This window comes from Gekko japonicus, unplaced genomic scaffold, assembly GCF_001447785.1.
Source record: "Gekko japonicus isolate JY-2015 unplaced genomic scaffold, Gekko_japonicus_V1.1 scaffold67, whole genome shotgun sequence".
Taxonomy (NCBI): Eukaryota; Metazoa; Chordata; class Lepidosauria; order Squamata; family Gekkonidae; genus Gekko; species Gekko japonicus.
The window spans coordinates 2,074,813-2,086,518 of record NW_015161948.1 but is presented as its reverse complement, the minus strand read 5'-3'; the positions used below and the strand labels follow the sequence as shown (position 1 = coordinate 2,086,518).

The window sequence follows — 11,706 nt, the reverse complement described above, 5'->3', positions numbered from 1 at the left end:
CTGCTTCAGTGGGAAGGTGTTCCATGCACCTTGGCATCTAGTCATGCTGGCCACATGACCATGGCAACGTCTTCGGACAGCACTGGCTCTTCGGCTTGGAAACGGAGATGAGCACCACACCCTAGAGTCGAATTCAACTGGCTTTCGAGCAAGGGAAACCTTTACCTTTACTTTTAACCTTGCATAGGATTGCATTGTACGTCCCGCTCCTCCTCAAGCATGCCCTTGGTGATGCCTGTTTCTGGCCCTTATGCTGATGGAGCTGTGCCTGCCCTTAATTCAACTGGCTTTCGAGCAAGGGAAACCTTTACCTTTACTTTTAACCTTGCATAGGATTGCATTGTACGTCCCGCTCCTCCTCAAGCATGCCCTTGGTGATGCCTGTTTCTGGCCCTTATGCTGATGGAGCTGTGCCTGCCCTGAGTGTATACTAGCATGGCATCAGAGGACACTATGCTGGCAATAAGTTATTTCTGACATATCTCCATATTATGCCAGCAGAGGGCTTATAGTTTCTATCCTAAGCAGCTTTCAGACTGGCCTTAAAACTGCTGTATTAAAAACCTATGCATATTTTCAAAAACGATTCATATCTATTTCAAAGGATGTCCTGCTTCATTCAAAGATATTCATTTCCTCATAAGTGCACATACCATTGACCCCCCCCCCCAAGGACACTGAAAATTTCCCCAAAGTTAAGATTAATACCAAAAGACAAAAGGCGCTTAAGGATTTCCCACTGTATCATTGCAGAAATTGGAAGTAAGAACATGTCTGAGCTTTGGATGGGGAAATATCACCTTGATCTTTGAAATCAGTATAGTGCAACCGTAATTATGAGATCCTGAAAGCAGCTCACATAAAATGGCTCACAGAGCTAGTTTTTACTTGTACATTTCTACATATTTACATATTAAGATGACTTTTTTGGAAACTATTTCTATTCCTAAACTATATTTTGTAATTTTCAGATGCTGGGGAAAATAGAAATTCTGTAAGTATGCTTTTTTTTTTTTAGTTATGCAATATGGGGAGATGGACGTAGGGTAGTAGTATTTTGCTAGACAAAGCAGAAATCAAGATTCCTGACTCTTTTTAATACTTGTGTGCGGATATCATTGTAATAGGTATTCTTGCAATGTTAATCTTTCTGTGGTATCTGACAAAGTGAACTTTGACTCATGAAAGCTTATACGCTGGAAAATTTTGCTGCTCTTTGATTTCTACTGAATTTGAATCTCCTTCTACTACTACATACTAACACGGTTACCCACTTGAAATTATTTTCCTAGCGTAAACTTAGGGTTGCCAAGTGTACTTACCCTTGCCGGCGGGGGAGCCTTGCTGGACTCTGGGAGCTCTCCCAGGACGTGTGTGTGCATGCACCACCACCACATCACAGGAAGTGACGTGCTATGTCACTCACATTGGGGACGTGGCCCAGATCGTCGGGGGAAAAACCATATGGTTCCCCCCGATGATCTCGGCCACGCCCCCCGGGGCCCGATTCCACCAAGGTGGAAATTGGGCCTCCAAAGCGGGGGATTCCCCGCCCCCCGGTCCCATTTGGCAACCCTATCTATATCCTTGATTCCAGAGGAGCAACACACTTGTGGTTCTTAAGTTCAATCCATTTTTCAGGTGGAACAGGAAACTGCAAAATACAAGAGGAGGGAAAAAGATCTGTTCCATGAGTGAAGCTCCATACATAGTTCTTTTGTCCAACACTCAACTTCCCCCCGTCATTTTAAATAGCCCGCCCGCCCAGAAAAAGGCACTGGTAGTCTGGAATTGGGATAAATAATATTATAGAAAAATCTCCATATCGGATCTTTTCTCTACACTGAAATTTTTATTAAGTTATATATGAATTTTAATGTTTTGTATTCTGTGACTTTATATCCAGTACATTGCCTAGAGCCCAGCATAAGCTGGGATAGGGCGATTGACGATGACGATGATGATACATTATAATTCCTTAAGGGGGGTAAAGAACTGCACACCCAACAGTAAAACAATCAGCTGACTTACAGAAATGTCACGGGGTAGGCTTACTCGGTGGTCAAGGAGGCAGGACTGGATGAGGGATATAAAAGGGGGACATTCCTGTATGACAGCAATCTTGGAATTCCAACTTTCACTGCTCGAGCTAGGCAGATTTAGGGGTGCCAGCCTCCAGGTGGGACCTGGGGATCCTCTGGAATTACAGCTCATCTCCAGACTACAGAGATCAGTTCTCCTGGAGAAAATGGATGTTTTGGAGGGTGAACTCAATGGCATTGTACTCCACTGAGGTTCCTGTGCTCCACAGGCTCCATCATCAAATCTCCAGGAGTCTCCCAACCTGGACCTGCCAATCCTAACCCTCTGTCCCCTGCCAGCAGCCAGGGGGGACCTGGCAACCCTAGGTTTGGTAGAAGGGAGATGCCAGTGCAGTAACTGGCCTCCCAGTCTGCTTTGCTACAGGTGAAGCTTTTGTAAGCAAAGTGTTTTCAAGGAACATGCTTCACAAACTCCAAAAGCTGCAACTTGTGCTAGTGCTCACACATGGTCAGTTAACCATAGGCTAGGTGTTATTTTGTTTTCCCCATAGGCTAGGTGTTGGCATGCCTACTAACCACGTACTTAAGTTCTAACTAGGGACACTGCAGATTTTGTGCTGAATTTGTTCTGCAGTCTAATTTATCATGTTAGACTGCAATGGTCAGATGTGGCCCAATCACCGGATCTGTTTGGTTTGGCATCAAATGATTTGAATGCCTGCCAAGGTATACAAGAGGGTTTTTCAAAACTGTGGATGTGTGAAAACGGTGCTGATCAAAACATATCAGCAGCCTTTAACATCACTAAGAATTACTTATACAAACACCAAACAGCTGGATTAAAAAAAACATTATATGTAAAATAGATTTATGTGGCTTGTGGCTTATTTACCTGTCTGTTTGAGCCATTGCCTGCCAAGCAGAGCAGCAGTGCAACAAGGATAAAGGGGAGCAAAGATAAAGGGGAGCAGAACTCAACCAGGCTGTTTGAGAATGTGCATGCATGAGATGCCGATGGTGGTGTACTGAACTGTTAGGAAGGAACAAAATGAAATAACCTGCCAAACATCCACGAACAAACAGTCCATCCAAAAATTGGCTCCCTGTTTGCAACTGGCAAACAGGACATGAGTCAAACTGGTTGGTATTCAAGCATCCCTAGTTTTAATTCTGCAGTTTGTTCTGAACAAAGAGGAACACATTCATAAATAAGAATGTTTATAGGAGTTGTACTATTTGTATAAGCTAGTGACAAACATGTGTGCATGTACACAGAGAGCATTCTTGTTAATCAGCACTCACATTCTCATGCGATTAGCAAGAAACTGTTTTTATTGTTTGTATCCCAATAGACAGATGACTGATAGTCACTGTTAGAATAAACAGACCTGTATTAATTGGATGAGCAACAGTTCCATCATTGCTAGATTCGTTGTTTTTTTAAAATCTGTGTTCCATTTTCTTGCCTTACACTTGGAGGACTGGGTCCCCAAAAGCCAGCCAAAATATAGACATTTTTCACCTTAATTAATTTTATTATTACATTTTATTACATTTTGTTTGGGGTTTGGACACAGGCCAGTTTCCAAGAGGAAGGAGTTTCATGCCAATGGGAAAGCCACCAAGGATAGCGTTGCAGATTTTGGGGGGCCGTTGGCCAAGGAAGCTCCCTTAACTGTCTTGGAGGAGGCAGAGCAAAGGCTGATGAGGGGCAGAAGGAGTGTGTGTTGTGCTTGCTTCATTTCATGTAGAAACTGGCTAGGTCGAAGGCTACATGCCTTGCCTGCAATCTGGTTGGGCCCTGCCTTGAGTCTCTTGCACTATTGCAAAGGACTGTGGGAACACATTCTAATTAAGTGAAGGACCTGGCCTATATTGCAAGCTGGGGAAATGATGCCTGAAAAGGGCTTATGGTGAGGGAATAGCACCATTGTGGGCAGGACCTTTGCAGAGAAGGGAAATCTGCACCATTACTTCCAGACGATGTACTATGCTTGGACTAAGACTCCCAAACCCTCAGGAATCCCCTGCCTCAAGTTCCCATTGCATTGGGGGGGGGAATAAAAACACTCACTGACATTGCAAGCATGATGACATCACTTCCAGGGAAAATGTTAGCACTAGGAATCATGAAAACGCTACAGTTTTACCATAGAGTTTCCTAGACGTGGCAGCATTGGCTCTAGGAATCATGGAAACGCTACAGTTTTACCATAGAGTTTCCACCAATTCCTAGAGCCACCACTCATGATGCTGCCCCCCCCAACCTTCCCACCAGTTGATCAGCCCAGCAACCCTAGCTTGGACTGCATTCTTTCCCAAACGATCAGACAGAACAGGTATTGGAAAGAACATGTTAAGGACATGGAAAACCTGGAAATGAGATTATTACAGCATGGCATCTTCTGGAAGCTCCAAAAAAAAGCACTCCAGTTTGTAAAACGAGGTGGTAAAAAACTTCCATGTGGAAGCAGCTGCAGTGAACTTCATGGTTGAATGGGACTGTAATGAAATGGCTGCCAGGTCAAGGCAGCGGTACCTTAAAATGGCTGCGAGTCTGGTAGTTCTCTGGAGGGGGGAGGTGCTCCATAGGGAACAATGGGGCTGCCATACCTCCCAGCCTACATTTCCCAGCAGCTTTAGGGGGGGGAAGCAGGAAAGTAGGGACCCACCCCAGGGATGGAGCCAGCCAAATAAAGGCTTTGACCCCTGAGGGGAGTTTTTAGTCTCAGCCCAGTCTTGTCCTTTGCCTGAGCTTGAACAGCAGCTTCAAGGGGTGCGTACAGGTGGGACTCCTGCTACCAACACTCAGTGGTCAGTCCAGGCCACTATAAATCATGGCGGACAGCGCAGGAGGGTTAGCAGTACTGGTGACCAGTCCAGTGAAGGGTCTCTCCAAACAATAGGAGGGGAAAAGCAAATCCTGGCCTGCAGCCACCTACTATAGAGGTAGAGAGGGTGTGTGTAGGGGACAGAGAATTGCATTTAGATCGTGTTTATTTTCTGCCCAGGTTGAGTTGATGTACCTGTGTTTATTTTCTGTGCCTAACTTGTACATAGTTTAAATAAATCTTCTTTTTGGAATTATAAAGCCTGGTAGTGCCTTGCCCACATAGTCCTCCCCACTCAGCACATTACCAGAGGCAAAGGGAGGCCAGGGAACTCAAGCGAGCCCAAATTGGAGGGGTTGCCAACTCTCCAGGGGGTGCCCAAAGATTGAGATATCCGCTTTCCTGGGTTGGGAAATCAGCCAGAGGGGTCTCACTGTCCCTCTAAGAAGGCGGTGTCCATTCAGTGAGTGGTGGCAGCGACAGAGGAAGGAAATAGCCGCAGAACAGGGAGTTGCGAGCCGCAGAACGACTTATTCAGTCTCCCAGGGCTGAGGGCGGGTCCCCGTTTCGTCACAGGGACTATGAATCCAAGGCTCTCTAGTCAAAGTCCAGGTCTGTTAATAAGATGAGAAAATACACATAAAGCTTTACTATACCCTTCCAAACTTTTTTGGGAATTTCTTCTTTAGGGCACAGTAGTACTGTTGACATGACTAATTAAGGCAGCAAGATTAAAGTTAAAGGACAAGGATGCAGCTTCAGCAAGATTTTCAAAGCCCCCAAAATGGTCTCTGATTTATGTGAACCACCCAGCCTGTATTTAACCAACATATTAGCTGCCAAAGAACATGCTGGGAGCTGCTGTGTGCCCAGATATTATTTAAACATAGATAAAAAATATTGTAAATACTTCAAAGAGCCAGTGTGGGTTTTCAGAAAGCTAGTCCCTGCTGGGCAAAACTAAAATATGCCTATGTTGTTATTGTCCTTTCTTTCCAATATCTTAAACATTAAGCTTTTCAAGGTACTATGCACAGGTCTTAAAGGCTTCCCCATGTGGCGATGCTGATGATATAGCGGTTAGCTCAGCAGTGTAAAAGAAACAGCTCTGAAACAGCAAATTGTTTTACTACTAGACTTTCAGGAGAAGGGGCATTTGCAAATCTTTTACATTATTTTGGAAGAATGCCAGTTGACTTGCATGGGGTCCATTGAAATACATTACAGTACAAGGAGAGTTGCAATAAAAATGTGGAATGGATTTTCCATTAGGCTTTCTGGGCCCAAATAAACTACTCTGGGGATGGAATGAGAGACCATAGAGTGGAATGACAGCCCCTAGGAGAAACAGAAGTGGTCTGGGACTGGAATGAGATACCATGGAGTGGAATGACAGCTCCAGGGTGGAGCAGGAGTGTTCTGGAACTGGAATGACAGGCCCTAGAGTGGAATGACAGTCCCAGGGTATAGCAGGAGTGTTCAGAGACTGGAATGAGAGACCACGGACAGGAATGACAGCCCCAGGGTGTAGCAGGAGTGTTCTGGAACTGGAATGACAGGCCTAAGAGTGGGCTGGACAAACTCTTGTCAGGGATGCTCTTGGCTGGTCCTGCATTGAGCAGGGGGTTGGACTAGATGGCCCATATGGCCATCCAGAGGGCAGCTCTCCTGCTGGAAGTGACATCAGAAGGGGTGGAGCTAGGGAAGTGACATCACTTGACCTTTGACTTGGAAGTGGCATCACAGGATGTGACATCACAAAAGTGATGTCACATCCTTCCTCCTGGCTCCACCCCCAAAGTCTCCTGGCTCCACCCCCAAATTCCTCAGATATTTCCTGAGTTGGACTTGGCAACCCTAAATGGCTGCCAGGTCGCGGCAGCGGTACCTTAAAATGGCTGCCAGTCTGGTAGTTCTCTGGAGAGGGGAGGTGCTCCATAGGGAACAATGGGGCTGCCATACCTCCCGGCCTACATTTCCCAGCAGCTTTAGGGGAAAAGAGCGGGAAAGTAGGTACCAACCCCAGGGATGGAGCCAGCCAAATAAAGGCTTTGACCCCTGAGGGGAGTTTTTAGTCTCAGCCTAGTCTTGGCCTTTGCCTGAGCTTGAACAGCAGCTTCAAGGGGTGCGTACAGGTGGGACTCCTGCTCCCAACACCCAGTGGTCAGTCCAGGCCACTATAAATCATGGTGGACAGCCTGGAGGGTTAGCAGTACTGGTGACCAGTCCAGTGAAAGGTCTCTCCAACCAAGAGGGGAAAAGCAAATCCTGGCCTACAGCCACCCACTATAGAGGTAGAGAGGGTGTGTGTAGGGGACAGAGAATTGCATTTAGATCGTGTTTATTTTCTGCCCAGGTTGAGTTGATGTACCTGTGTTTATTTTCTGTGCCTAACTTGTACATAGTTTAAATAAATCTTCTTTTTGAAATTATGAAGCCTGGTAGTGCCTTGCCCACATAGTCTTCCCCACTCAGCACATTACCAGAGGCAAAGAGAGGCCAGGGAACTCAAACGGGCCCAAATCAGAGACATTACCAACTCTCCAGAGGGCGCCCAAAGATTGTCCGCTTTCCTGGGTTGGGAGATCAGCCAGAGAGGTCTCACTGTCCCTCTAAGAAGGCGGTGTCCATTCAGTGAGTGGTGGCAGCGACAGAGGAAGGAAATAGTCGCCAAACAGGGGCTTGCGAGCCGCAGAACGGCTATTCAGTCTCCCAGGGCTGAGGGCGGGTCCCCGTTTTGTCACAGGGACTATGAATCCAAGGCTCTCAGGTCTGTTAATAAGATGAGAAAATACACATAAAGCTTTACTATACCCTTCCAAACTTCTTTGGGAATTTCTTCTTTAGGGCACAGTAGTACTGTTGACATGACTAATTAAGGCAGCAAGATTAAAGTTAAAGGACAAGGATGCAGTTTCAGCAAGATTTTCAAAGCCCCCAAAATGGTCTCTGATTTATGTGAACCACCCAGCCTGTATTTAACCAACATATTAGCTGCCAAAGAACATGCTGGGAGCTGCTGTGTGCCCAGATATTATTTAAACATAGATAAAAAATATTGTAAATACTTCAAAGAGCCAGTGTGGGTTTTCAGAAAGCTAGTCCCTGCTGGGCAAAACTAAAATATGCCTATGTTGTTATTGTCCTTTCTTTCCAATATCTTAAACATTAAGCTTTTCAAGGTACTATGCACAGGTCTTAAAGGCTTCCCCATGTGGCGATGCTGATGATATAGCGGTTAGCTCAGCAGTGTAAAAGAAACAGCTCTGAAACAGCAAATTGTTTTACTACTAGACTTTCAGGAGAAGGGGCATTTGCAAATCTTTTACATTATTTTGGAAGCTCTAGCATCCTGAAAAGTCTGTGTGTGTCCCCCCAACTTAAAAGATGACACTTTAAATAAATCCAGTAAGTGATGAGGTTTTACAGTTGTATGGAGAAAACCATTCAGAAAGTAACAGCCTTATGTGCCGTGAATAGGGTTTCCAATTCAATAGTAGGAAACTCCTGGAGATTTGGGTGGGGTGAAGCCTGAGGAGGGCAGGGTTTGGGGAGGGGAGGAGAGGGACCTCAGTGGGGAATAATACCACAGCATCCACCCTCCAAAGGAGCCATTTTCTCCCGGGGAACTGATCTCTGTCATCTGGAGATCAGTTGTAATTCTAGATCTCCTGGCTCCACCTGGGGGGACTGGGAACCCTAGCCGTGAAAGGAAAATAGTAATCACCAAATACAAGGTGACCATCTTTAGCCATAGAAGATGATTGACTGCATTCCTGAAACTGTCAGGGGTTTTTTTAAGGTACTTGCTCAGTTTTTGGAGACAAACGGTGGTACAGCATGACACTGGCATCTTTATAACCTGCATATTTAGTGTTCCCTCTAAGCTGTGTAGGAGCTGCGGTGGCTCAAGTGGTTAAGACGCTGAACTGCAGGCTGTGGAAGGTTGGTAGTTCAGCAGTTCGAGACTCGAGTGTGCCGCATGACGGAGTGAGCTCCCGTCTCTAGTCCCAGCTCCTGCCAACCTAGCAGTTCGAAAGCAAGAAATTGCAAGTAGATAAATAGGTACCACTTCGGTGGGAAGGTAACAGCGTTCCATGCGCCTTGGTGTTTAGTCATGCCGGCCACATGACCACAGAAACGTCTTCGGACAGTGCTGGCTCTTCGGCTTGGAAACAGAGATGAGCACCGCAACCCTAGAGTTGGATTCGACTGGCTTTTGAGCAAGGGAACCTTTACATTTACCTTTTACTAAGATGTGCGAGTGAGTGGCCACTCATTGACACAGGAAGGCCCGCTCAGCAGCAATCTGGAGCCAGGCAGGGTCTTGCACTGCCCATTGCCCATTTGAAGATTACAGCAGTTATATCCTGCTCAGGATGTGAACTGTTCTGCTCAGTAGGAGAAAAAAATTAGAGGGAACATTGAACCACCATAAGAATCTGTTACGATTTTAGTCAGAAAGAGCAGAACTGTTTTAAAACAAACCTGGGTCAGATTCGGGGTGGGGTGGGGGGTTAAGTAGATTTAATAATAAAAAGAATAGAGTGTGACTGAAACAAAGTGAAATACTTTACAGTCTCTTTAGTTACTGTGAGAAAGTTAAAGCGTATGATTAGCTCTTTTCCACTGCATTCAGTGGACTTATGAGTGCTTAGCTTTGGCTGCACTGTACCATTGTTTCTTCCAGAGTCTTAAATGTTTACTTTGGCACATCCTCCTCTGAAATAAATCAGGGTCATGAGCTTGATTAATTTAAGACACATACTCACAGAAGAGGTTGAAGGGCTACTTCATGCTTAGAAGGTTTATTGCGTACCCTGTAAGACGCAAGATGGATACACATACTTCTTTTACTGCACTGTGTTTGTTCTTTAGTACACCTTTATGCCACCCTTCCCTTGGGGAACTCAGAGCAGCATCCCCTTGCATTATATCCTCACAACAACCCTGTGAGGTAGGTTAGGCTGAGAAAGAGCAACTGGTCCAAGGTCAACCAATAAGCTTCTGTGTCAATGTAGGGATTTGAACCTGGTCTGCCACTCTGACTACTACCCCACACTAGCTCTTTCAGAACCACTACTGAACTGACCCATTCTAGAACCATGGTTGCCTCTAGTTTCCCACAGAATGTTTTTTGGGAAGACCTAGGATTCAATAAATGCATCTCTCTATGGTTGAATGGGGTTCAAATGCGCTTTTATTAAATTTTTAATATCTGCTCAGATTGTATCATTGGAAGAAAATTTACGAGTCCAAGCTGGCCAGTTTAGTCCAAACTGAACTTGTGCTCCTTCAAGTAAAATAAAATTGCTTTAAATCTAAGCTAAACCTAAGTAGGAATTTCATTCGAACTGGACTCACAGTCAAAGACGAGCAATCCTCTAAGCACCTCGGATCTGAATGTATTGGGCTTAAGGAATTTGTGGCATTATATTTAAATATATGTCACCCTATCCCAAACACCCAATATCTATATTTATCAGATTGCCCCTTGATTGATTGATTGATTCAGGATTCTGGATGTCCTGAGTGTAATACAGAGCTGTTGTCTGCAAATGCTCCTGTCAGTGTTCTTGTCCCACTTTGAATTCCACCTCATTAGCTTGGAAAGCATTGTGGACAAATTTTGAATTGCTCACAAAGGAACTGGGAGGGGGTTTCCTTCCTGGAATCAGAGCTGGCAATCTTTATATCCAATTTAATAGCTGCCTCCAGTTTCTGAAAACATATTAAAGGAAATATCATAACAATGAGGTAACTACTTCCCCAAATACTAATTTGGTATTGTGTTTGATTTGCTTCATCAGTACGGCCTGATTTCATTTGCCACTCTCTCTTCAGCCTCTTCCTTGACCATCTTGACATGGCTGCATGCTTTTTTGCTTTACTTCAGATTGGTGAAAAGGTAGTCATAATAACCTAAGGACAGCCCTGTTACCTCAGAGCTAGGGATGCCAGCCTCCAGGTGGGACCTGGGGATGCCATGAAATTACAGCTCATCACCAGATTACACAGGTCGGTTCCTCTGGAGAAAATGGATGCTTTGGAGGGTGGACTCAGTGGCATTGTACCCCACTCAGTGAGGTCCCTGTCCTCCCCAGGCTCTACCACCAAATCTCCAGGAGTCTCACAACCCGATTCTTGCAGCCCTACCCCCCACGCCTACCCCTCAGAGCAGTGGTGCACCTAAATCCAGCATCTTGTTTAGCACAGTGCCCAGCCAATTCCCCTGGAGGGACAACAAACAGCTCAGGTGACGTTATTTACCTTTGTGCTTCAAAAATGTTCACTGTCTTCACACATTAAACCTCCATTAAAGGGGCAAGATTTATTTCTCCAGGATGTTGGCAGCCCTATGTGCAGTGTGGCATTCCCCAGCAATTAATGCACATATGAGAGAGTCTTCCTTTCCCTGTGTTGACCGTCAGCCTCCCAGGCTGGAGGTGACAGCCGCAGGTCCTCGGAAGGATGCATCTCCCGGGCACCGACAGTGGTCTCCAATGAGAGAACTCCCGGAAAGGGAACAGGAACTGGGGTGTGTTGCAGTATCTCACCCCTCACCGGCCAGCGACGTCTGAGTTGGGCCAGGTGGCAGCGGCGGACTTGCCCTGCATTGTCCTGCACCTCGTACGAGATGGGCCCCGTAGAACAGAGAACGACAGCTGGGACCTAGTGCTGACCTTCCCCATAGTTCCGGGCATAGACCGTGTCATCCGGAGCGAAGGTCTTTGTGCTCCTGGAAGCGATGGGGTCACAACTAGTGTCTGGCGCAAGGTCCGAGTGAACGTGGCTCAACCTGGTAGACAGCTGGCGGTCCAGGAGGAGCTCTG

At 45.9% G+C, this 11,706-nt stretch overlaps 1 protein-coding gene across 3 annotated transcripts in view; it reads left to right on the top strand.

Annotated features, from left to right (window-relative positions):
• Positions 1-11,706, top strand: part of PECAM1 (platelet/endothelial cell adhesion molecule 1) — a 79,792-nt gene that overhangs the window by 60,731 nt on the left and 7,355 nt on the right. For 2 of the 3 annotated variants that reach the window (XM_015429413.1, XM_015429411.1), the window contains one exon: positions 972-994. The exons of the other annotated variant lie outside the window; for it this stretch is intronic. In XM_015429413.1, the coding sequence (XP_015284899.1) occupies positions 972-994 (23 nt within the window). The remainder of the gene's footprint in view (positions 1-971; positions 995-11,706) is intronic. 3 annotated transcript variants of the gene reach the window in all.